The 27,646-nt window shown below is 37.2% G+C and overlaps 1 protein-coding gene across 3 annotated transcripts in view; it reads left to right on the top strand.

The window, feature by feature from the left end:
• KCNH7 (potassium voltage-gated channel subfamily H member 7) overlaps positions 1-27,646 on the top strand; it is a 250,019-nt gene that overhangs the window by 211,378 nt on the left and 10,995 nt on the right. For 2 of the 3 annotated variants that reach the window (XM_087733494.1, XM_087733496.1), the window contains 4 exons: positions 6,130-6,382; positions 9,942-10,147; positions 12,834-12,933; positions 26,662-26,925. In XM_087733494.1, the coding sequence (XP_087589620.1) occupies positions 6,130-6,382; positions 9,942-10,147; positions 12,834-12,933; positions 26,662-26,925 (823 nt within the window). The remainder of the gene's footprint in view (positions 1-6,129; positions 6,383-9,941; positions 10,148-12,833; positions 12,934-26,661; positions 26,926-27,646) is intronic. The other variant, XM_087733495.1, reaches the window with a different exon arrangement.

The following is a 27,646-nucleotide window of genomic DNA, read 5'->3' on the forward strand; positions in this document are numbered from 1 at the left end:
TCAATCTATTTGCAAAGTGATCCTTTATCAGTTTCTCAGCGCATTGTATTTTGTGGCCTAATGTCTCAAAAACAAGAGCAATTAACAATTTTCCACTATCACTATGTTTTTGGAAAGACATGGATCTGGTCAGCTTCCAGCTTCTACAGACATTCACCTTTTCTGTTGATGAGGAAGTCAACAGTCTAAGAAACTGAAATCATTTTCTGTCCTCCTCACCCAGCAATGTAACATATCTCAGAGATCACCTTTCAGATGTACTCGGAAACTGTAATAAAATTATAGATGAAGAATGATCCACTGCAGCTCCAGTAATTTCAACATAAAAATGTCACACAAATCTGTGTCATGGCAATGACTGAAAGCAAAAGATCCTAATTCTTGATAAGGTTGTCAGACTTCAAATCTCATTGAAAGGTGAATTAGCATATCATCACACACTGCTGCTCTTCTGTCTCAGCTGTCGTAGGGACCTCCTTCATATCCTGCCAAAAACAAACAAAAAAAACCTGACCTGCAAAATTTTCCTGTATGAAGAAGAGGAATCATCAGAAATAATCCTTATTCTGTGTGGAGCCCATGAGCTGCTGGAGCAGAATTATTGCCACCTGGGACCTTGTTCATTCTTTTCTAAATGGTGAAAGTCCTTGGAAATGTTTTGGCTTTCTGCTTATAGTTAATTTGTGTAATTAACTATCAAAGAAATAGTAAACTCTAAATTCTTTCTAGAAATAGAACTAGGTTGAATTACAGAAAGGTTTAGCCTAGATTAAGATGTTATTCAGATCTGAGAGTCAAATGTTTGTGACAGAACTAAATCCCGCACTACTCTTTCCATCAGAGGCAATAGGTACCAGAGGACAGAGATCCTAATTCAAAATCTATGCAGTGCGATTTGTGCAGCTAAAGAGTATCAAAATAGTGCTACAATTACGTGACAAAAAGATAAAAATTAAAGACATAGGTTATTTCACAAAATATATGACTTACTATGAATTTATTTCACTCATTCTTACAGAACAAACTAAGACAGAAAAAATGTTAATTTTGAGTATAAATCCCCACTAGAGTAAACTCTCTAAGGCATAGGTTTTGCTCCCTGTAATTAGTTCAAAAATTATTATTCAAATTGTTCAAGAACTTTATTCAGCATTTAGTGATGCCAATGTCAACATATCCCGAGATCTATATTGTGCAGATGAGATCCAAATAGAGATTAAGTATGCATAGTCTATGACACAAAGTATATTTATTCCAGCCTCTTTATACCTTCAGCTGCTCTAATTTTTTTTTTTTTTCATTTTTTTGAGGATCAGTTTCTCAAACCATTTCACAGGGAGAGATCAAGACAGGGCAGGAAAAAACAGATAATGGGGGGAAGGACCAGAATTACTCTTTCAGGTTATGCCAGCTTAAATTTTCAGATGAGCTAGAGAGCCTACCTTTATCTTTCCCTCTATATGCTGACTACTTGCCACTAATAAATAAGTCTGACTCTGATTCTAGGACAAGAAAGCCTTAGTCAAAATGGGTTTCAACACACCCCAAACAGATCCACAACACAGAAGACCTCTCTTGTACCCTCTTCAACTGCTGCCTGGCATTTAACATTTGATCCCACCTACATTTCAACAGAGAAAATGTATGACAGAAGATTACATGCAGAATTAAAGGAATATCTTTTACTGCCAGACTGCAGGGACTGGAGCATCTCTCATACTAGGAAAGGCTGAGAGAGCTGGGACTGTTCAGCCTGGAGAATTGAAGGCTCATGGGGGACCTCATCAATGTGAACAAAAACCTGAAGGGAGGCTGTAAAGAAGATGGAACGAGGCTCTTTTCAGTGGTGCCCAGTGACAGGGCCAGAGGCAATGGGCACAGACTGAAACAGGAGGTTCCGTCCAAACATGAGGAAGCACTTTTTTACTGTGAGGATGACTGAGCACTGGCACGAGTTGCCCATAGAGGTTGTGGAGTCTCCATCCTTGGAGATATTCAAAAGCCATCTGGACATCATCCTGGGCTACCAGCTCCAGGTAGCCCTGCTTGAGCAGGGAGGTTGGACAAGATGACCTCCAGAGATTCCTTCAGATCTCAACCATTCTGTGATTCTGTTGGTATAGAATGTGATGATATTTCCATGTTTAATGACAATTATTGTAGCTAATATCCCAATTTGCTTCAGCTTGGGTGCTTTCTACATATTTTCTGTGGGACAGATGTCAATACCTGTTCCAGAACTGAGGAGAGAAAATCTAAAGATTGTAATGAATTTTATCATATATCCAAACAAAACAAAGTTATCAGTGCCCCAAACATTTGCTAGTTGTTTGAGGCTAGGGCACATAAATGTCTCCAATTCTGTTGTCACAAAGGTGTCTGATACGTGTATGAGTGATACCTTGTTGTCATCTTGAAAAAGAGAAATTAATGAAGCTGGACTCCCTCTCCACTTATAAAAAAACACATTCTCTAAGGCAATATGAACCATGTCCCTACTATCCTCGCTTATTCCTTCATCAGCTTCAATCACTTATTCCACATAAAAAGTTTTACTTCTCACTGAATGATTCTTTACTCCTCTCTAAGCATGCCAAGTAGATAAACCAATGTTATTTGATGTGGAATAAGTTCTATTCCAGACAGGATGAGAAGACTGAACTTAGACTTGATAACTATCAAGGAGAGACAACTGGAGCCTATGGTCACAGCATCATAACTGTGTTTTTCCCTTTTCTTTTTTTTTTCTTTTTTTTTTTTTGGGGGGGGGGGGGGAAGGGGTGAGGCTGCTTGTATATCTTGTTACTTTGCTTTTTTAGGAGATCTGTGTCTCTTGAATTATGCAAGAGTTCTGATTCTAACTATGATTCTAACCATGAGAATCCAGGATCTTTTCTCACCAGGGCCCAGTGGAATCACTATTGAGGAGATACTGAGTGTAACAATAGAAATATGTCAGGAAAGAATGGAATGATTGAAACCCAAACCTGTATTCAAATGATTTATTAATTTTGGATTTGTCATTGAGAATAATGCTATTTAAAGAGCAATACTAGCTTTATCATTTCCAAAATTTTATTTTGAAAATTATTTTATTTTTGCATCACCTAGTCCTGCATTCGTGTAATTTCAAGATTATGCTGGCTTTTAGTTGTTTAGAAAAGTGTATTTTGAATTTTTGTTGTTACATTAGTGTGACTTAAATGTGTTTAAAGACTCCAAAGGCTCACAACAAAAGAAGTGAAATGCAATATTTAGAGTTTTATTATTTTCAAGGTAGTCTCATGATTTTGAAGACTGCATGGATGATTTTCTAATATTTAGAGTTGTCAGTATGTGTACACGTAATGTATTGATGTTGATTGCCGCATTATAAGAACATGATTTTCAATACAATTGTTCCTGCTCTACACAGACAATCAAATATAACTGTGAGAATCAGATACTTCCTTATTAACACAAGCTAAAAACTGATGGATAAGAAATATTTTCTCAAGGTAATGAAAATCTGAATATTACAAATGCACATGGAGGCTTGGGTTGTCAAGCTGTTGTCTGTACTGCACAATACAAAACTTAGTTTGGAAACATCAAATTCTGTATAGTGTCAGCTACTGGACTTGGATTAAATACCTCACTACATACAATGTGAACGATATGGTAAGCTCCTTTTAGTAATGTAGCATATAGCAATGTTTTAACAAATTTCTCTTCAAATCAGCTTCTTTGTTGCATTTCTATACTTGTGTTAGTTGAGTAATCTCCAAAACTCCATTGGAAATCAGTGTTATTTGGGCACCTGTCTTCCTTCTAGACATTTGACAATTGTATTAAAGAGTAAATGTTCTTCCTCTCTGATGTATAACGACTATTTTAGAATGTAAGCTCCATGGGGCAGGGACTTTTTAATCACAGATACTTGAACAAAGGCTAGTATCTTTCAGATATTATTGGCATATAAATAACTATTAACTAATATGCAAAGGTTTTAGAACAGTTTCATATTAAGTATAAATTAATTACCAAAATAATTGTTTCTTTAAAGAAATCCCCAAAGTATCTTCAGAAATATAAACCAACACACATGGTCTGCATGGTTTTTGCTTAATGGTAAAGTACAATTCCTTGTTAAATGAGATAAACAGAAGCTGATGTGGAAAATTAATACAATTTATCCTAAGGCTGTGCTCTTGACTTCCTAACAATTCAAATATTTTTTCTTGTAATTGAATTGAAAATGAATTGAAAATGTATTTCCTATTTTGCATCCTATAAAAAATTGAGCTCTTCTAAATCGTATTCAGATAGACATGTAGAAAAATAATTACTTCAAACTAGGTCTTTTTCACTCACATGACTAGAGAACAATTTCAAAATAAACACCTGCAATTTTTCTCCACCTCTATCATTAACCAGACGTATTTGGTTATCAGTTTCTCGGTATCATTCAGTAAATAAGTTGCTAGAACCCACAATATTTTTATTTCAATATAATTACATTAAAATAAAAAAAGTAATTGCATACTAAGCTATTTCTAGTGGTGTGATTGATACTGAAAACAGAGCGGCACCACAGAAGCTTTTCATTTATCATATTTTCTTTTGCTTATTGTTGTTGAATGCTGGCTTTTTCTGAGGATGTATAAATTTCATGTGGTAATGCCCTGTAGATCATAATTTATGTATATACGTGTGTTAAAACATTCTGTTATTTCACAGCATTGATTTCCATTAGCAATCATAGAAACATTTCAACTCAGTTAAAGGTACTAATATTTCATTTGTAAATCATAGCTTGGCTTGTGTGGACAGAAGCCTCATATCAGAAACTTGTTCATCTTCTCTGTTAGCAAGGGATCTGAGTTGTGAATATCTTTATGCAATAAGAGTGAGTGCACAGACCTTTATTGTGCTGAAGTAAGAATTAATATAGCAACAAGTGAATGCATTTTGTATATTTTTTTTTTCTGTGCAGGAATATTTACGGGTTTGTAGAAAAACAGTGCAGAGAATAAGCAGGAATGAATTAATAGACTGCTCTAATAACAAAAAGACACATCCTGTCACATATTCATAAGACTGGTAACATCAGGTCATGTTTTGTGCTTAGAAATATGCAACAGGTGTAGCCAGTCCCAGGGAAAGCATATGACCCATTAACATCATTGACAGCAGATAACAGGATTTAACAGAAAGAAAGGGTGGTGCATAATAATGTGTCAGGCTCATTCCTTAACACAGCGGGCAGATTCACAAGGTGGGCAATACTCCCATAGAAGTCTGTAGCAGAAATGTTTATTGATTCTAAAAGAAGCAGAGGAAAGATGATCCTAGACAATTTAGAAAAGCTCACACATAATGACCACGTTGTAAGTAGCTCACTTTTTTTCTTCTGAAGCAAATTAACATGTTACCATGGTACCCAAGAGGAATCATGTGGTTCTACTCCAGGCAAACTCCCATTGTTCTAAGTAAGAGATGAGCAAGGACTATAGCAACTAGCCCTGTGGTTTGCTGAACTAATCATCTTCCTACGTAAATCTGCATAACATCATTGTTTCAGTGGCACGTGTTGCTTTTTCAGATAAAAATCTAAGTCCTACACTTGCAAGCAGAACATATTTAACAGGAAAATCCCATTAAAATGCCCTCTCTCTGAAAAACATCTGATCTTGTTCAGATAGCTCTCATTTTACAAGTGTCATGGTTATTTCAGCAAAAACCTCTCTTATATTAAATGTAGTACTTTTATAACTGATAAAAAGGAAATAGACATATTAGTCCAAATGGGTGAAATCCAGTCAAGACTCTCTCTTTAGCTGTCTTATTTGTTATTTTACTGCAGTATATTTATTCATATACCTTGATACCATTTCTTGCAATGAGAGAAATCTTAATAATGAATTTTGTAACCACTACATACATTAGTATGTACGTTGGCATTCACATTGTATAAGCTTTGCAATGTAGATTACACTATGCATTTGTTGAACTGTAATACTCTGGCAGCTCTTTGGGCCACCTCTATTGGTATGTGACTTCTTTCTTTCTGTCCAGGAAGAAAACACAAAAATTACATAAAGCAACTTTCATAGCATTGACATGAAATCCTTATGCTTGTCTTTCCAGGTCCTGAAGGGGTTTCCAGAATGCTTACAAGCTGACATTTGTCTGCACCTCAACCAAAATTTGCTTCAGAATTGCAAAGCTTTCCGGGGGGCCAGTAAAGGCTGTCTTCGAGCTTTGGCTATGAAATTTAAGACAACACATGCACCTCCTGGAGACACTTTAGTGCACTGTGGAGATGTTCTCACTGCTCTTTACTTTGTGTCAAGAGGCTCCATTGAAATCCTTAAGAGTGACATTGTTGTAGCCATTCTTGGTAAGTAGACTACTACAAGGCATGTTAAAAGAGTCAGGGTATTAAAAAGAAATATCCATTGTTGTTCCTGGGGAAGGAAATTTGTAAATGCTTTACTCACTGTTATTTGAAATCAAGCAGAGAAATGATTTGTTTAAGGAGCAAAGTCTACATTACTGCAATAATTTATGTGTGCCAAAGAGCCACGTCCTTGGGGATATCTAAAATGTAAGAGCAGAGTGAGTCAGATTTATCCTTAGGTAAGTGGTAAACTGCAAGTTGAGGCAAGCAGATACCAGATTACTCCAATTCTGATTATGCTGCAGCAATCAAAGTCAAGGACACCCTTTTCTTGAACAGTGTATGAGGATACTGAGACACATAGACCCCCTATACGCTAGCTGGAGAAAAACATATATCTACTTCAGGCATTCAAAATGTCTTCTAGAGCTTTTCAGAAATGTCTGCTTCTGCCCACTAAGCATATAGAAAAGGAAGAGAATAAGAGATTAATCTGGTCTAGTTTGATACTTAAGTGTAATAACACCAGTGTTTCCCCTATATCCCTTATCAACGTGTTCCTGTTTGTATATCATAGGGAGTTACTTGTTTTCTTTCCCAATGAAGATGGCTTAGAGCAATGTTCAATCCAGCTGGAAGCTCACCTGCAGCTGGCAATAGCTCTTACGTGGAACTGATAAGACTTCATTAGCTGCAGCAATTTTAAAAGTAAAATAACTAAAACCCTACCTAAACAAGACTACTGATTTGTTTCTCCCATTTAATATCAGGTAATAAGAAAGCAAAGAATAATTGAGTAGATGAGTAAGGATTTTGGTGTATGAAAACCTACAGCAGCTGTGACATCATTCATATGTTCTCCTTTCTGTTTATCATCCACTGTAGGAACTTACAGACAGAAAACTAGCTGAAGCAAAACGTGGACTGGTAGCAGTACGTTGCTATTAATCCACTTGTGACTGATTATTCTGCTAGTACTTTGCAGGGTGGATACGTGAGCAGAAGTACAAGGGTGTGCCTATGGCAGTCCTTCCCTAGGTTTAGATGGTGTTATCAAGATAATTTGTCATCTCATGCTGTTGCACCTCATCAGCTGGGCCAGCTTTAGGCACAAGCAAAGTAGGGAGCATGCAAGTATAACAGTGTGAGGTTTTTACTTACCTGTGTGCTTTTGCCTGATTATGAACAGTGTGGTTCATCAAGGGTTTCATCTCTTACATCAAAAACATGTAAATTTCTATAGCACTCACAATCAAGAAAATCTGACAACTTTATGAACTCAGTAATTTCTTCCCAGACCAAAGATGCAGACTGGTCAAGTTTTGCATGTTATGCACATCAGATCCCTGTGCTCTCACATTGCAGCAGAAACCCAAATAATTGCAGGGCAATGCCACTGCATCTCTTCCAGCCTACAGCTTCTCACACCAGGAGCTGAGGTTGGAGCCCCGCTCTCCCAGGGAATGGTGGTCCAGACAGAAAGCGAGACAGTTGTGCACAACTGCAGCCAGAAGGAACCGCTCTGTTGGCCCACAAGTGTTGCATGATCCATGAGGCAGGAGCCTGCCTGATAGCTGGTTCCAGTCAATGAGTCTGTGGTATCTTAAAGAATCTGCTAAAAAGAATAGAAGATGATACAAATGAAAATTACTCTGCAATGAAATCACACAGAAACCTAACAAAGATTAACAATTCTTAATCAAATATTTTTAGTTAATAAGTCTTTCTGAAAAACCTACACACAGAAATGGACATAAAAAACACTTAGTGCTTTGTCCTCTGAGGTTGAAAAGATTTCAGCCCAACAGAGGTAGCATGGATGAAGTTTCCACCCTGAACAACTATTGCAACTTCATCACAGAAATCAAAGAGTTCTGAGAAATTTTGGTTTTGTCCCCCATTTTTCCTCAACTCATCAGTACTGTCTGATGCTGCTGAGTAAGGTCTGATCAGTACTGACCTGACAACAGTAATGCTGTGCCAAATCCTTAGAAAATACAATGGCTGTGGACCTCGTAGAATCTACCACCTCTTTCAGCTTTGCAGACAAGATATAAAAATACTGCAATTGTGTCAATAGTCATATTGTAGAGAAGGTATTATATGCCTTGAATAAGGACCTCTGCATTAACAAACATTAAGGCCAGAAGGACTATTAGATTATATTGGCTAACCTCTGTTATATCACTGACTCCTGTTACATTTTGTACCTTTAACTATATATGTTGTGTCTAATGAACGATATTTGATGAAAGAAAAGCAACAGGTTTTGATCTGAAGACATAACAAGATGAAAAAGGGATCACTTTTCTTGGCAGTTTATTTCCATAGTTAATCATTTTTATTGTTAAAAGTGTGTGCTTTATTTCCAGTATAAAATTGTCTTCCTTCAATTCGTTTCCATTGGTTCTTGCTATGCATTCCTTATTATATTGTAGAGGCATTTAGTACCAAGTAATTTTTCCTCTCTATAAGGATATATGCAACATAATCAGGTTACCTCTTAATCTTCCTGTTGATAAGCTAAACAGACCGTGCTCTTTAAGATACTGTAAATCAGCCCTTAAAGCATTTTTTGCATCTTCTAGCTGCTTGCTCACCCAGTTTTCAGCTTCCTTTTCAGAAAATGAAAAAACCAGAACTATTTGCAGTAACCTAATATAAAACCCACAAATGTTTAACAGGGAGGCAAAATCACCCCATATTCTTTTTTACCAGTTTACTGTTTCTCAGTTGCTATGACCACTATTTTCCACAAGTGTTCTCCCAGTTCTCCCCCAAACCCCATTTTGCAGGTAAGCCCTGCAACCGTTAGTTTACAGCATATTTTGCACAGGTCTATATTCTACGGCTGCTCTGCATTTATGAATGCTCTGCATTTATGAAGGTTAGGTGCAGATTTGGGGAAAATGAGCAATTAAATAGAGATGACAATTTTGGCAAACAGGTACTGCAAATGTGTCAACATTGACGGAAAGAATTGTAATAGTATCAAAATAGAAGCAGCTATGTTAAAGGACTTCTTCAAAACAACTTCTGTGTTTTGGAAGTTTTGCATTCCCTCTGAAAGATGTAAAAACTAAGTCATTTTCTACTAAAATATATTTCAAGTATGGTCTGTTTCTTCATGTAATTCTTAATAAGATGAGATTCCAGGCCAAACAGGTCCTGGACTCTGCTGAACAACATAAATTACATCTTTTTCATCATAAGAATGTGATTTAAATCGTCAAATAATATTTTTATGAGAAAGGACAAAGGAACTTGCTCTACTCATACTGTTTTGATGGAACTGAAGAAAAACTGTGATGAAACTAGATTTGGCTTTCACTTAGTCCAGTTACATGTCTATGTAATTTCATTGATTTTAATAATGTTACTTCTAATATTTAATAATAATACTTTTGAATTACAACAACATATGTGCAATGGTAATCTGATTGTATCACTTCATGTAAAATCAAGTATTCTACACCATTATCATAAAGAAATACATCATTCAATTTAATGGCTTATTCATGTTTAAAATAATAATCTCCATCTAATTTTCTTTCTGCAGGGAAAAATGATATTTTTGGAGAGATGGTACATCTTTATGCAAAACCAGGGAAGTCAAATGCAGATGTGAGAGCTTTAACTTACTGTGACTTGCATAAGATCCAGCGAGAAGATCTACTAGAAGTTTTGGACATGTACCCTGAATTTTCTGATCTCTTCCTCACCAATCTAGAACTGACTTTTAATCTGAGAGATGAAACTGCAAAGGTACATACAATAAGTGATTTTTTTTCTTAATATTGGGCCGAATCCATCCCACAGTAACAAAACTTGAAAATAGCAATTGAAATACCAAGGTTAACAAAATTAAAAGCTAAAAGCCTGAGGCCAAATCCTGTTTTAAAAAAATATACTCACCTGATTGCTCCTACTGAAGTCAGTTAAATTCAGCAGAAGTCAATGAAATGATTCAGATGATGTTAATCTAACAGGATTTTGTTCTATATTTAAAGAGTATTAAAGTTTCAGCCAGAGGGATTTTGGATATTTTGCTGAAGCCGTGGAAAATATGTTTTTTTCAGATGACTATATCCTGGGTCACCACAAGGGGAACTTTTGACACTAAATATAATTGTACAGCCATAAAATAAAGATAAATCAGATTATCCAGATTCATTCTGTGTCTAACAATAGAAAATATTTAATTGCCTTTCAAACATGAATTGTTAATTCTCTTATCTTGGAGTGCACCCTACCTCCTAGGAGACTAAAAGCATAAAAGGGACTTTTCAAATTTCACTCAGTCTTCAGATTTTCAGGTATTCTTGGTCTCTTTTTCCCACAGTGACTCTCCTAAGTGTCCCCTTTTGCCCAGATTGCATCTTCAAGTAAGAAGAAAAATTACCAGTGTTTCCTTATCTCAGACTGCTGGGGTCAGTCTGAATTGGGAAAGAAAGGGGAGGTTTGGCCTGAAGGGGAGAGGGGAAAGGCTGTTGCCCAGCTCGTGCTACTGGAGCTAAAGCTTTCCCTAGAAAGTTGCAGGGTACAGTAGCACTGGCCACGAAACATGGACTACACTGCCCATAGAATGATTAGTTTACATTTCATTATTTCTGAGATACTGCCGTTTTGTGGCTTCTGACTATACTTTTAAGGAAAAGCAGAGGTTCAGTGAGAAGGAACTAACATAATTTGGCCTCAAAGGCCTTCTGAGAAACAAGGAGACAAAGAACGCTGCGTTTTGGGCTGTAAATGATAGGGACAGCTTTGCTAATCACATGTGGATCTTTAGTTTAAAAAATTAAAACAAATATAACTTCTGACAAGAAATGTCACATCTTTTTATGCTGAGGCTTTTTTTTTTTTTAATAAAAGATCATTCTGAAAATAAAAGACCAATTCTATTCTTTATTTTAAAAGTCATCCTTTTGTGTTTGTGGAAAAGGTCATCATTATTAATTACATGCAAAATACAATACAATGAATTTATAGTCTAGTGATAAATTTAAGTTAAAACTGAAAGTCCACATATTTGAAAAATTCCTTGAAGATAAATTCGCATTAACGATTTTAGTCTGAGCAATTATTTCCTGCAATTACATTGTCATCAATGTTTTATCATTATTTTTTCCTCAGATCTGAGAAAATTGAAACAAAACTCCATCGTTTGTGTTGTGGTGTAGAATACACAAAGAAAGTCCTCACTGCTCAGTTCCTTAGAAATTTTTCAGTTGTTATTTCTTACTGCTGTACCAGCCACTAAGAAAAAATTGCTAGACTTCACATATACAGGGAAGGGAGGACAGGCTCACCCATGCCTCTGAGCTTGCAAAACCAGTTTTCTCTAGCAATTCCAATTGCCTTCCACTGTCTATTGCAATCCAGAAAATCATCCCCCAAAAGAAGTGATGAGCACATTCTGATCTTCAAAATATCACTCAGATCCAGATTTGTTATCTGAATAATAGGTGCTTCTGCCTCAACTTCTGCTCCTGTCCTCCTATTTATGTAAAAGTGCCTTTTTCTTCCTGTAGTTATTCTACCAGTGGGCCACCACTGAAGCACCTTGCCTACCAGGTTTACAATGAAGGGAATAGAGAAAGATGTAAACACTTCCCACTTCCTTCCCTCTGCCCTTCTCCCACATGCAAATCTGCTTACTTGAGTGGTATGGGAAACCTCACTAGCACAGGGAAGGGAAATAGGCTGAAGCCAATGCCATGGGTATGTTCACAAAGAGCATAACTGGTGTTATATTTGCTTATTTGTAAATTTCTCAGTTTTAAATAAGTAGAAAGAAGAGTTAAATGCAACTTGTATTTATTATGGAAAAAAAGCACATCCATCTTCTATAAGATGGATAGAAAAAGACAACATTGTGTTCTGCTATGGAAATAAGTATCTGAATGAACTGAATCCGATAGAGAGGAAGGGAGGGTCTAGAAAGATAAAATAATGAAGGGTAAAGTGTCTGGTGTTTGTCAGCCTTATATTTATTGTTGTAAAATGTAACCTTTATAATCTTTACCATGTACTTAAATATAAATCTAATTACAATCAGTTACCACATTACTTCTTGCAATAGTATACATTCTCTGTTAGAGGTTATTTAATATTTTTTTAATTAATTTCTCTAAGTTACTTAAACCACATCTGTGCAAGTTCAGGAAGCTGATAACACATGAACACACGGCTTTCCATGTAAACATTATCAAAATACTTTTGTTTCACCATCAAGTGGTGACATTGTTGGTTTCGCTCAATCTGCATGAACTTTTTAATGTTAACATTGAGCAATACCATTAGTTGGGGATGGAGAGGCTGATTCAGACTGACTTGTGTAATATTGCCTTTCTTAAAGCCTGAACATGATTAACAGTCAATCACCTATTGAAAAACTGCTCTCTTTAGATGGGACTAATCTGTCATTATGTTTCATATTTCATTAATCAAGTCTGACCTCATAATAAGATCACAAACTACTAATGATACGGATGGAGATAACTACAAACTACGAAGACGGAAATTGTCCTTTCAAAGTGAAATAGAGAAAGGTAATTAACTTCATTTCTTACATTAGACAGCACTGCTTCATTATTCATTGGTATTTCACTTGGTAATGCTTGGTACATTAAGGTCCCATGTTGGCTGTTACTGTAGCAGCTTTTCAGAATCCAGCTGAGCAGCAAAAACAGTGTGTACATTGTCCCCTATATGGTTATATATGACTAGAGGATATCAGTTTCACCCTTCCATGACTTCACACCTCTCAGTGCAGAGCTGTTCAAACACTAAGCTACCTTATTGCCCTTGAGATATGCATATATATATGTATATTAAACAATATCTATTTTCTGAGACACCATGTTTTAAACTGTTTGGAGAAGATAGTCTATTGGATTATTTATTAGCAGAGTTGATTTTGCTTCCTCAGCAAAGTGCTTTGTTGAACTTGATGCTAGGTAGTGTTTCTCCCTGGAATTAAAATATTTTGTTTTCAGGACAGTAGATTCACCATAGTCAGATTTTGATTCATATGGTAATGTGTAAATGGTTGTCCTGGCAAGAGTTCAGGTAACATTTTCTGTGCTTCCGTTCACCTTAGAGGCTTTTGGGAACAATCCTAACAAAGGAAAATTCAGTGAAATATTAAACTATGTTACCAGTATTCAGTACTGCTAAATACGAGGAACTGTAGATAGTAGCTGTGGTCAGACAGCAACAGTCATGAAGGCAGCTACACTGATACTCACAGGATTTTCATTTTTATGTAGGGAAAGCACAATTCCTTGAATAACATTACACTTTTATGGTCCAATGGTTTGTCTGACAAATTACTATTTCTGGTATGCCTGTCTTTCATACTCCACAGTTAAACCCCAATCCTAAATGCAGCATAATACCAATTTTGTAGTTGCAGAGTAACTGATCATAAATGGGAACACTTTAAACGTACATAGCAGGCGTAATGCTTGATGAAGGAAGACTTTAATCCAGAGTGTGGCCACTCAGAACAATGATATTGCCATTCGATCAAAGAAGCAGCTTTAGGGCAGGAAGCCAAGACTGACAACAAATCTGTCAGGAAAATGTCCCCATGAAATATTCAATCTGCTCTTCACAAAGAATCTGTTGACAGAGGCGCTTTGCCTGAATAACCTTCACATTTCTTATGAGAAGACATATGCTGCCACCTAGACAAGATGGAAGCAGTCTTCCATGTTGTGCCTGCTGCAGAATTACAAATAGGCTCCTCAGGTGTCAATGTGGTACCAAGACCCCTAGGCTTTTATGGTTCTTGTCCAGTAGACTACACTGCACATCCTCTTGGAGACATTTATTTGCATTACTTTTGAAAGAATACTTTCACGCAGTTTTGTCTTTGAAAAAAACCCTTGCACCATTGGGGAAGAAGAGACAAGACTGGCAACAAGCTCCTTAGTCCTGGTAATGACTGTATGGTATCTGGTAATGTCTGAGTTAGACAGAAGTGCAGTACATTGGAAGTCCATCTGAGGAGAAGATGCAATCATAAGAGTCTTTTGCCAAGAATTGAGAATACTTTTGGCCCACTGGATTACTGCCCCTGGCTGGTCCCTGTTCAGATTCTCTATATGTTGCCATAGCTGCAGCAGACAGCTCGTAGTCATAGACCTTCAATGTAACTTTTCTGTGACCCATCCTACATCCTGTATGAGGTTGTAGAGTACTAGAGGTTACTATTGGCTTGTAAAGTAATATTCTATTGATTTCAGCACTTTACATATAGGAGGGAGTGGCATCATATTTTGGTCCAGCATAGTTAGTCTATAATAATAAATATTTGGGGATGATCCTGTAGACTGCCTCAGAAGAACTGGAGTAGAAAAGACAGAGTTCCTGAACACACAGCTGGCAAATGCATTTCTGGTCACAGTATTTTGACAGATAAAAAATATGTGTTGTATGATGACTTTTAACAATCATATTTTGATTTCAGAACTACACTTTGAACAGGATAGAGACATCCAGCATTCTCGTTTTAGTATTTTGATATTTTACATCTCACTAAATTCTTATTGATTTGTAATTATCGTGGAGGGGTTGCTCATGAAATGGTCTTCTTGCTGGCATTCTTTACTTTCAGCTGTTGACCTAGTAGCTTATTATGCAGCTTGAAATTGTATTGTTTCCATCTTTAGTGTGATCATCAGCGATTTTCTCCCTTTTGGAATGCTAAAAATGGGATTGTGTTATCTCAGCCTTTAGTTAATGCTAGCCTGATTTGGACCTTGTTGCCATGGTAACTCTCCCTGCACGAGTTTTATCAGGGGTTAAACAAAATCAACACAGCTCTCTGTTATGCATCTGCGGTTAGTACCACTACTTTTCCAATTCCACACAAGACCTTCTCACTCCACCTATACATATTTCCACCATTTCTTAGCTGTGTCAACAAAAATTGATCTTAGCTAGTACATTGGGCTCTGCCATAGTGTGATATTTTAAAGGGTACAAGGCTACTTGAGAGACCAGCTTGTTCTCTGGTTTCCAGAAAGGACTGCAATACCACAAGAGGTCCCCTGCAAAAATTAAAACTTACACTACATAACAGCTTATTCTTGCTGTCACCCAAAAAAAATTCTTTGCAGGTCTTTCAGAATAAAGGATAATATTCCTTGCACAGGTGCAGGTGCAGCCTTAGCCAGTTGCCATAGATGCTTGACAGTCAGCCAAGAAACTCTCTCCATGACTGCTTAAAACAAGCAGTATTCCTGCCTGGCAGTTCCAAACAAAGCTCTCAGCTGGGTTGACAAGTTAGTCTCTTGGTGAAAACTGAGGGACAATGAGCTGCTCCATCTACATTCACTTGTCTCTTTCAGCAGTACAGAATATAATCCTTTCTTGCCCGTTTCTCATTTTCCTCTAGTAGTTCTGTGGGAGTCAGCTAAATTCAAGGGAAACACATAGGGGCAAGAAGTTTCTTTCGCTCTGCTAGTTCTGAGTGCAGATCTATTATCCGATGCTGAATGGAGCATCGCTAGAGTTGCTTACATCAATATGAAATCCAACCATACAGGTGAAAAACGCAAAAGTTACAGGCAGATTGTAAGCAAGCTCGCTGAGAGCTTGAAAACGTGAGGCTTTGAAAAGACTTTTCTGGAGTTCAAGCTTTATTACTTTTGCTAGCATCTTGTTTAACTTTTTATTAATTTTAGCTCTAAAATCTTAACCTTCTTGGGACTGTTCCAGTGTCCAATTATTCTCGTTAAAAGATATTCTTTGCATTTAACTTTAACTCATGTGACCCTTAGCTGAAGGCCATCAAAATTCTGGATCTGTTCTGGACACTCACACGTAATTTTCTTGAAGACATAGAAGCAATCAAGTATGAAATCTTTTCCAATGAGAAAACTGATTTGGGGCTAAAACTGCGCTTGTTACATAGCCAAATCATAGCCATCCTTTGTTCTTTTGACAGGGTATATAAAATCTTTCCATCATAGCTGGGGTAATTAAAATACTGGCTAAATAAACGGGCATGGACATACTAACTGGGAATGTAATGATGACCTCACTGAAATACATCCTTATTCTGGATTTTTAGCTTCTTGTTTTTAGCAAAAACAAGAACATCATCCCACAGACTCTAGCTAAGAGGATGATAAGAACTCCAATGGAGTTGTATTGTTAAGTTAGTAACCAAAGATTCAGGTAGCTAGCGATACTTAATCTTTAACTTTTGTCAGCTGGCCCAGGCAACTCTTAATAAGGAATTTTTATTTCCATGGATGTGATTTTAAAAGGCCACGAAAGAAAGTTCTTATGAAATCTTGTTACACAATTACTGTATGCACTTGCCCATGTTGACACAGACTGTAACAATCAAGTGGGATGTAAAATGCATTTTACAGTGTTTCATATTTAGCATATTGTTAACTAAGTAAACTTTTATAATACTTAATTTTAATTTGAAGAGTTATGCTTCTTGACCAGGCTTTTCCAAAAGTATCTACTGATCTATTCCCAAAGCAAGCACAGAAGCCAGAGCTCTAATAAAATTCTAATTGAATCTTGATTAGTATAGCTACCTTAAGTGTGTGGTGCTTGTAGGTACTATCCAGGCTAAGAAGCCAAACCATATTAACATAGCTTTATTACACAAGGTATCCAGAGGCCACAGCTGGCAATATAGAAGACAAGGAAATCTTTCAGAAACTGATTTTCCTGCCTAGAAGTATGAGGTGAAGCAGTACCAAGAGAATGGGAAAACACCCCACTGCCCCTGCTCTCTCCCATTCTTGTCCCCTTCCCCCAGCTTATTTATTTAAATGCTTACTTTATGATTAGATGACTCAGCCAAGCACTGTGCTGTGTCCCCAGCAGGAAAGAATCTGGACAAAAATTGAAGGTCTTACTTAACAGTGTTAAACTGTTGGTATTATGCTGATGAAGCTTGCTTGGGCTTAATTAGAAAAGAGTTTCTAATATTCAGCCAGAGTGTTAGGTGGTTAAAGCACCAGGAAACAACTAATGTCTTGGCAGGCAGCACATGGCTTGAAACAAGACCTCATGTCCCTGAAATCTTACCTTTAGCATGAAACCCCTAACAAAAAGTATATGGTCAACAGAGAGACCATCACTGCAGTTTTCCATCTGCTCCTATTATTGTTATTGATATTGCTGTTACCACAGTGCCTAGGAGCCACCTTGGGGAGCTTCCAGAGAAGAGTCTTGTTTCCAGGAGTTACTCCCAGTGAGGCTGTTTCCAGAGGCCAAATCTGATCAAAATGTTGTATGCAGTCACACATACCCATAGCCATCCTTTGAAAAAAAAGTAATAATAGCACTACAGTGAAAGCTGAACTCCTTGTAAAATAGAAGAGAATTCTAAACTTGATAGGAGAACTGCTTTGGCCTTTGCCCTGGATCCCTTCTGAGGTGCATGTTTATAATTTTTTGTTTCTGATTTTTTAAGTATAGTATTATTTCCTGAAGTATAAGTCAAGAGTTGTCCTTCCATTAATATCTGATTAGCGTTAAAGCTGATACAAAGCCAGACAGAGCAAAGAACAACTGAGATAAGGCTGTCGCTCCATCCTAACTTATCTCATTTTACTAAAAATGGCACAAAAGAATAAATGAAGGGTTGCATACTCACTTAAACTTTAAAATTCTTGGCTTTTTAAATGTGTCTCAAATTCAGTTATTCAAAGCTAGCTCCCTTCTTAGTCCATTTAAAAAAAGGAACATGGATCCTTAAGGAAAAGTTACCCAGTTTTTAGTCCAGGATGGTGGGGGGGGAGGTTTCAGTGTCTTCTGCTCTTCCCTATTTCTGGAATTATCCAAACCTTCATAGCTCAGAGAGGAAACACAGCAAAGGACACATTAACTTAGAAAACTCTCACAAGCAGCACTGAGACAGAACAGTAATTCAAACAACTCTCTCCAGTACAGTTCATTTCCTCCACCATCACTATCCAACCCACTGGAACCTCTCAGCAAAATTGCCAGGACTTGCTGTTACAATGGAATTTCAATAGTTTGTGTCTTTAGGTTCCCCAGCGAAGACCTAGGAGTTCCCAAATTACGAATGAAATTGGAATTAAAGGAATCTTCTATCATTAAAAACCATCACAGAAAAATAAGAACGTTAAACCTTTTTACTACTGAGAGGAGAAAATGTTTTAACTTTCCTAAAATACCACCATTAACCCACTTTTCCTAGGAACAGGAATCTTCCTGCATCAGTTTCTAGACAGACATTGTTTTTCCTTGGTGTTAGTCAAATACCACACAGATATGTGACAGTACATTTTGTAAGCAGGGGGTCCTAAAGACAGGTGGGAAATTTGAAAGGAAACATAATGAGTAGAAGTGAGGAAGAAGGAGGAAAACAAACAAGTGCTGAAGAATATAAGGATTTCCTCACCCCAGGTTTCAGGAGCCATTGTAAGTCTTTGGCTTTGTTTCAAATTTTGAGGTCTGACAGGTCTACAGACATCTGCTGTACCAAGCTGCTGAACAAGGACTTATAGCTACACAAATCCATGTGGCTGGTGGAACTTTAGATAAATTCTTTCTACTAGCTTAAGAAATCTGTCAAGAAATGTGTGTGCACCTTTAAGAACTCTTGTCTCTACCATGTTCTGAAAATGGCCAAGCTTTGATAGAACTGTATCTGTTTCAAAAGATTATTTTTAAGCCAAAAAAACTCTGATGGAAAGAATCTGTTTTCACTTGTTCTTCATTTCACCTAAGTTCTGCTGATTATTTTACTGTAGAAGGGCATAACTGTATATGATGTTGACCGAAGGAAAAATTACAGGAATGTAGCCAGTCCTCATCTCATCATAAAAATCTGGCACTGTTGCTAAGTTAAATTATTAATGAATATGTGATTACTTCAGGTTTCATTACATTGCTCTTTTTTATTTCTAAAATTTATAATCCTGTGGTCCTCAAATGTGAAGAAATATTTTTATCACTGAGTAGGCACTGTGTGCTTTACTACTTCCTCTAATTATAACCAAAAAGCTGCAGATGTAACTTTCCACTTCTAAAAGTGAATACTAGTGCAACTAACCGTCAGAATACTATGTGATTATTTAGATTAACAGCAGCAAATGAAGTGTATGTGAAAGGCAGCCTTTATGTTAATTCTCTCACTATACTAAGCATTATTATTATCTTTTATGTGATATGTAAATAGTTTTCCTGTTCAGAGACCCTTGCTATAAAAAGTGCACTGCAGATTTTAACAGTATGGTTTGTTGTCAGAGCTTTAGGACCAACTACTTCTCCTGACTTTTTCAGCTGAGACCGTTTGGAAAATATTTAGATCTGAACTTCTCAGGCTGTCCAATAGACATTTTGAACAGCTTTCAACCTACTTTTCTTTTTTCATGCACACTAAATTTGTGATTTTTCCATACAGTTTTCATGCATTAAAACCCATCTGAAAAGTAGGTAATTTTTCTTGCACTAATAATTAGACATTCTATTAACTTGAACAGTGCTATAATCATCAATGATGTTTCTCCAAGGACCAAGAAAAACCCCTAGAGATTAATACTAATTTATGCTTTCTTATCACTTCAAGTTATTAGTTATAAGGACTTTATGATTAAACTTTTCTTAAAAGTTTTTGCTTTTTTCTGTACTATTTTGTCCTCAGGGATGTATTGGTAATGTGCAGATGTTGGAGCAAGCTATGCTTTCAGCAGGCACTCAGAAATGTTTACGAAGGCAGCACTTCTCAGTTTCCCTGATCACCAGTCATGACCTGAGATGATCATGACAGCAATAGAAGACTGTCCTGACAACGGACAAATTTCTCTTCAGCTGAAAAATGGTAGAGTGCTTTGTTCAAGTTGTTCATCTTCTGGAATGGACTTTCAGATGACCTTTCCTGGGACATGTTCCTTGTCAGGACATGAGTTGAGGCTGGTTTTCATAAACATCCCGATGTCATGATATGCAGCGTCAGGACCCTGAGGCTGAGTGTAGGCCAAGTTGATTCTGAGAGACAAGAGCTCAAGCACTAAAATTCAAGATTTATAAATGTCTTAGGTTTGTTTAAGTGAATTGAATTCAGGGTAAGTTATAGTACTTTCTGATGTTTAAGAAGGGTTAAATATCTCTATAGACAGAGCCAAAATCAGTTTGCAGACAAATTTTCTGGTAGCAAAGGTGGTGTAGCTCTCATTTCAAATGTTGCATACAAAATGAAGTCCAGAATTTTATCTATTGCTTGTCATGCATTTGGAAAGTTTGTGGGGATCACGTTCTCCCATTAGAAAATACATCCACTTAAGTTCTTCATACTGTTTCCTGTAAGACTGTTTGAAAATCAGTACTGTTTTCTCCCTAAAGATTTTAAATTCACTAAAATTAAGCAATAAAGAGTTAATAGAAATTGTGAATTAAAAATCCATTCTGAAGTCTGTCATTGGAAGGTCCTGTATGAAAATAATTTTCAAGTAAAAATATTAATTGCAGATTGGGTTAAGAGACCCAACCTGAAAGATCCAAGTCAAAGAAAGGATGGCAACAGGAACAAAAGTGTCAGACACCTTGCCTGTGGATTTCGTTGTTATAACAATATATCTTAAAGGAATACAAATTACTTTATCTTTTTTCTTTTATTCTTAGATATATGAAAATATGGCAAAAAGGTATATCTTCACCATAGCAAGTTATCTACTGAATGACCAAACACTGGATTGCTTTTCATTTTCGTGTTCACAAGCAGTCAGCTTCCTCCTTTTTGATATTCTGCTGTTACCTAGCCTATCAGAAGGCACTCAGTTATATTTAGCAATGTACTCCATACCAGTCACATTCAACTAAGTATGAAGCAAACAGCAAGGAAAAAGAATTAGGAGCATTTTAATTAGCACTTTAATAGTCCTAAATTCCCTGATTGACATTCTATAGAGTAGTTTAGCCTTCATACAACTTGAGCAGACTTCTCTGGAATCACCCCTCATTACATACTGGTCCTGCTCCACAATACCAGTAATTTTTGATATTACATAAATATTATGCATTGATTGTATTGTAAGTGAAAAGCAATGATTGCAGGAATTAGGATTACCATTTTCCCTGACTGATTTTATGCTGCTCGCCATCTATATGGTGGAAAACATAGGCATGGTTTGAACACCAGTGTTCAAATTATGTATCAACAGCTCTTGATTTTTTGATATTTTTGAGATTTTGCACTTTTTCAACCCTGTTTGTGGTATTGTATTTAACATACTATCTATCTGAAATGCTTGGTCACTGACTTTTCATTCCAATATTTGCTGCCCATGGTGCACGGGTGGGCACATAAGGCATTTTTCTGCTCTCTGACAAAGTAACTGATATTTTTAAGTTAAAGAACAGATAACAAATAGTCACGATGACTAGCAAATATTTTTTTCATATGTAGGAAAGACAGATTGACCACCACAGGAATATTTGTGAATATCACATAAGAAAGAGCTAATAACTGTTGAATCAAAATACTTGCTGGGAATCTGAAGATCTGCAGACTTTTTGAGCAATCAACCATCCCTCCTTCCAAGTCACAGTGTGCATTTCTCCTTACCAAGGGACGTACTTGGTGTAGCGTAAAATAATATGGTAGGTTTTTTCAAAGGAAAGGGAAGATGTCATGTCTGCTGAACAGATTTATAGTTATGCAGATCATGTTAATGATAAGGATTATCTCTTTTATGGTTTGGGCTATAAATTGCTTTCTGTAGGGGTGAGGAAGTCATTCACCTCATTTCCTGCACAAAATTGAATTCGTCTAGGCATATTATGGGTCTTTTTATTGGATGGCTGAAAAAGGGAGCAAAACTTTGCCACTTTCTGAAACACTAGGCTACATAGCTAGCCTGATGAAATGTGACAAATTCCAGTTAATGAAATTACAGTAATATTAAACAATGCTGGTCCACATGTAATATATTACTGACACTTTCACCAATATTGTTTGCAGCAGACTAATACATTAAGAGAAAATATGTCTAGATCATGCAGACTGCCACTGTCTGAACAATGCAAAACTTCAATACTACAGGCTGACCACGGAACACAAAAGAAACTTGTTTGATCTCTGGTAACCATCTCACCAAGCTGGATTTTATGCCAGTATTTCTGTGAGTCTATGTCATAGCTATATTTCATTGCCCTCATGACAACCCCATTTCTTCCCTTCCCTTGCCAGTGCAAGCACAAAAAGCAGGACACAAACGTTCTGATTTTTCCCCAGGGCTCACTATTGGGGCCAGTTCTGTTTAATGTCTTTATCAATGGTCTGGACAAGGGGATCAAGTGCACCCTCAGTAAGTTTGCAGATGACACCAAGCTGGGTGGGAGTGTTGATCTGCTGGAGGGTAGGAAGGCTCTACAGAGGGACCTGGACAGGCTGGATCGATGGGCTGAGGCCAATTGTATGAGGTTCAAGGCTCAGTGCCGGGTCCTGCACTTGGGTCACAACAACCCCATACAACGCTACAGGCTTGGGGAGGAGTGGCTGGAGAGCTGCCTGGCGGAAAAGGACCTGGGGGTGTTGGTCGACAGCTGCCCGAACATGAGCCAGCAGTGTGCTCAGGTGGCCAAGAAGACCAATAGCATCCTGGCTTGCATCAGAAATAGTGTGGCCAGCAGGACCAGGGAAGTGATCCTCCCCCTGTACTCAGCACTGGTGAGGCTGCACCTCGAGTACTGTGTTCAGTTTTTGGCCCCTCCTTACAAGAAGGACATTGGGGTGCTGGAGTGTGTCCAGAGAAGGGCAACAAAGCTGGTGAAGGGTCTAGAGCACAAGTCTTATGAGGAGTGGCTGAGGGAGCTGGGGTTGCTTAGCTTGGAGAAAAGGAGGCTCAGGGGAGACCTTATCACTCTCTACAACTACCTGAAAGGAGGTTGTAGCAAGGTGGGGATCGGTCTCTTCTCCCAAGTAACAAGTGATAGAACAAGAGCAAATGGCCTCAAGTTGCACAAGGGCAGGTTTAGGTTGGATATTAGGAAAAATTTCTTCATCAAAAGGGTTGTCAAGCATTGGAACAGGCTGCCCAGGGAGGTGGTTGAGTCCCCATCCCCAGAGGTATTTAAAAGATGTGTAGATGTGGTGCTTAGGGACATGGTTTAGAGGTGGACTTGGCGGTGCCAGGTTAACGGTTGAACTTGATGATCTTGAAGGTCTTTTTCAACCTAAACGATTCTATGATTCTATGATAGTTATTATGAAGATTTTGGAATTTCCAGACAGCAAATGTCAGAGGACATTGCCTGTAAACTTGGTACGCACCCAAAACACATAACAGGCTAAGACAAATCCCATAAAGAGTGTAAATGATGTTTGTATGTTTGGTAAAGCAGGAAGTTACAAAATAATCATCTTCAGCAAAACACAGTTTCTAGCAATCAGAATCAGAGACTGAAACTTATCTTACTGGAAAAGGAAGGAGGAAGCACTGGGATGAGGGGTTTTTTTAATGATGGCATTTATTTTGGAAACAGAAGAGAAAGGAGAAGAGAAACCTTTTGAAACCTTGAGTCTGTGTGATAGAAAGTGAACTTATCCATACATGCACATACACAGATAGAAAACTCTTCCCTTCTAGAAAATTCATTCTGAAGCAATGATGGGATTTCATTACAAAAGGAAGGAGGAATTGGATAAATTCACACTCTGAATAAAGCACTACCTAGATATTATTTGTAACATATTTGCACTGAGCTACAGAGGCAGTGCTAAGCTGTTGAGCTGAGGTACAAATCTTGCACCATCATCAGATCCTAAAGAGCCAAATAAAAAATACAGTTTCCATTTTAACTCCTACTCTAGGTGCAGAGTATCACAGGATTATTCTCCAGACAGTAGAATCTTTAGCATTAAATAAGAGTCTTTTAAAAGGAAAACAACTTTTGACTCTCTGAATATAGCCAGATGGCTAGCAGATAAAGCAATGGCAGTAAAGCCAAAGATGCATATTTTGAAACAGATCAGCTGATGAACAAATCTTCCCTGATTTCAATAGGCAGGACCCTACATTCAACAGATCTCCACTTTCCTTCTAATGCCAGTGAGTTCATTATACCTAGACAGCATTTGGAAAAGAATATGTTCTGTTGTTCTGATATACATGGAGACTAAATGCAGGGATATCGATTAAATTACCCTGGTTTTACAGCAGTGTAATTGTTAGCAGAATCTGGCTTCTTATTTCTAGATATTTTAATATTCTATGAATATCACAGATAAGACAGTCTGCTACACTTCAGCTGCTATACAATTTTTTTCATTGGAGTCTCAATGACCTCCTCTTAAAATTAGTCCACTGATTGATTTGTATTCCACAGGGTGCTCATTACAGCTACTGTTAGTGCACAAATCCCATGAACATAAAAAAATACCCTAAAAAATGGCAATTTCAAGCTTTTATTAGAAGGTCTTTTTCACAGTTGAAGTCAGTCAAGCAGTAGGTAATTAAGACAATTTACTGTAGCGTAACTGTATGTATTTCACCGTATATTCCCACAAGAAAAGCCATGGGAGACATCTACATTAGAATTTTCTTCCGAAGCTTTCTTTTGGTTTTGTACTATTTTGGAGATGGGACTGCAGAGAACACGGTACTTGACTCTCCAGTCTGAGCATCCCCCAAGAGCTTTACGCTGCCAGTCCATTTGCTTTTGTGCTGATGCCTTCGCAGTATCAGAGTATCACTAGTGTTGCTTATAGCTAGTAATCCTGCTCAACAGAAGCAAATAAAGTCACTTCAGTCCAGGGCTTTGTTAATTGCCCTTGGAGACTCTAGAGGGTACAGTTACAGGAGGCCTGCTTTAGTATTGGTTTTATTTTGTGCACCATTACCTGCCCTCACTGCTCACAGGTGTCTGGACTCCTGCAGAGTGCTGTGTACAGATATTGCATTCTCTTTATGTGCAGATAAAGAGGACTAGATAAGGCCACAGTTTCATTTCCTTATAGTGACCAGAAAACAGAGAAGAAACCTAGGGAATATACTAAATGTTGTATTAACCGCTGCTGTAGGCTGTAAAGACTACAGACATTCCAGAGCTATGTTGATTAGTAATTAGCACAAAGCAGATGGGAAATCATGCTGTCTCCCCAGGAAGTTAATGCAAACTAGTTACAGTATTTATATGTTGTTGAGACTACTCTCCTAAAATGTGTTTTAAATAAATAGCAGAACTGGAATTATCTTGACATTTCAGTTAAAAATAGGTAAGACCAAATATTGAATTGGAAATTAGCTTCAAGTTTGTGCTGAAAAGAGATCAGGAGTTCTCTGTATTCATAAATGATCATTCTTGGGTTTAAATCCTATTTAATTTTTACAACGTATTTTTAAAGGCATCTATTTTAAATCTAGTTTTATTTGCCGCTTCTTAAGAGGGCTGATTCTGCTGTTCCTCACTACAGACCTTGAATGTGATTAATAAAAGATTCATTCTCGATGGGTATTCTGCTACCATATATACCACAGCATGTTGTGTACTTTTTTTTTTTCCAAAAGATTGGAGGTTCAGAGAATTGCAATTAATTCTAAAGGCTAAGGAATTTGGGCTACTTTGGAAAGTTGTTTTGAGATGATCCCACAAAGACAGACAAGGAACTCCCTTCTTTTTGTACCGATAGGGTTTCTCTCTACCATATCAATCCTAAATATAGGTTTGACAATAATGAGCATGGAGAAATATGCTCTCTATTTAGGTGAGCCCAGACATTCTGAGGTTGAGTGGTTGATTAATACATTTGCCTTTTCTGGGAAAAGAATAATCAGCAAAGACTCTTATGTGGGCATAACTTAAATGGGTAGTTCTGATACTGAGTCTGACATCCATGACTGTTAGCCTGTCAAGACTGTGAGAAATGCCCAAGAACGTGAGAAATTGGAAGAGAGAATGAAATAATAAATTATTTTTTTAAAACTTTGGAATATAAGGCTTTCTCAAATCTCATCCTCACCAGGAAAAAACAGTGAGTAAACAGGAGGGCCGTGTCAGATAAAACCTTTGCTGTTTTGATATAAGCAACTTTTTGCATGAGTTATGGCTTAGGAACGATGAATCCTTACATGTAAATGTCTTCTAGGACTTCAAAAGAAATATAAATGTCCTCTGATACAGGAATCAAAAAAAAGTTTTAAGTAATTTATTCTAATAGACAGTGAACTTCCTAACTGGTACAAAAATCATCTCCATCCTCAGACTAGAATAAACCAGAACACAATTTCATGAACTGCATATTATTGTACACAATTATTTCTATTTAACAGATTATTTCAAAGAGAATGATCAGAGTGATCCTGAACCCTCAGGGGACACCACCAGATACTATCAATCTATTAAGAAACACTTTGAGGTGAAAAAAAGTGGGTCATCATCTTTTGTGTCCTCCATTGAAGATGAGCAAAAGCCCCTGTTCTCTGGGATAGCTGATTACCCATCTGTTACAGAGAAAACCACAGAGGTGGACTTTGAAGAAATGGTTCATGCCACAGAAGAATTTCTTATTGACAAAAGAAGCAATTCTTGCAAAGGTAATCTAGCTGATGTTATTTTGTAAGGTTTGAGTAGACATCCTTTTTTAGTGTAATTACCAAAAACCATTTTCTGAATGGTTCTATTGACTCTTTACATAATACTTACTTTTGTGTTTCCTGAAAGCTTAACAAGAAAAAATATTGTAGATAAAAAACTATTATTTCTCAAAAGGATTAATGTAGTTTAATATACTGGCTGTGGGACTGGATTACAGAACGTCCAAAAGGCTATTCCAGCCTTTGTTAATAAATCATTTTGTAACTGATCTGCCTTAGGAAAGTCATTTAAGCAAACTCTTTTAAATTGTCAACTGGTACTGGACTTCCTTGAGTGCCCATGGATGAAAACTGCACTCAAAGAAGTAAAGAATCCCTCAAAGGGTGTTTGATATGCCAAGGTTGGGTGACAGTAAAAAATCCTAGATAATGAGAGCTAGATAAACCTAGTGATGGTTGCACATGCACAAAAAAAATGTTTTCAGGTAATTAGTTTCATTCTCTGTATTGACGAGGCACAACGAAAATTAAGTGAAAAAAATTCATGATAGCTTGAAAGACTGCTATCCCATTTTGCTATACATGTTGGTTAAAAGGAGTGCCATTACATCACACAGACCAAATCCTGACTTCCATAAGTAAAACACAAGAACAAAGATTTGGCCTTTTGTATATGACAAATGATCAAAAACTGTTAAGCAATCTCAGTTAATTTTACATA

Source organism: Nipponia nippon, unplaced genomic scaffold, assembly GCF_047370975.1.
Source record: "Nipponia nippon isolate SJK-2023a ecotype South Korea unplaced genomic scaffold, ASM4737097v1 scaffold_5, whole genome shotgun sequence".
NCBI lineage: Eukaryota > Metazoa > Chordata > Aves > Pelecaniformes > Threskiornithidae > Nipponia > Nipponia nippon.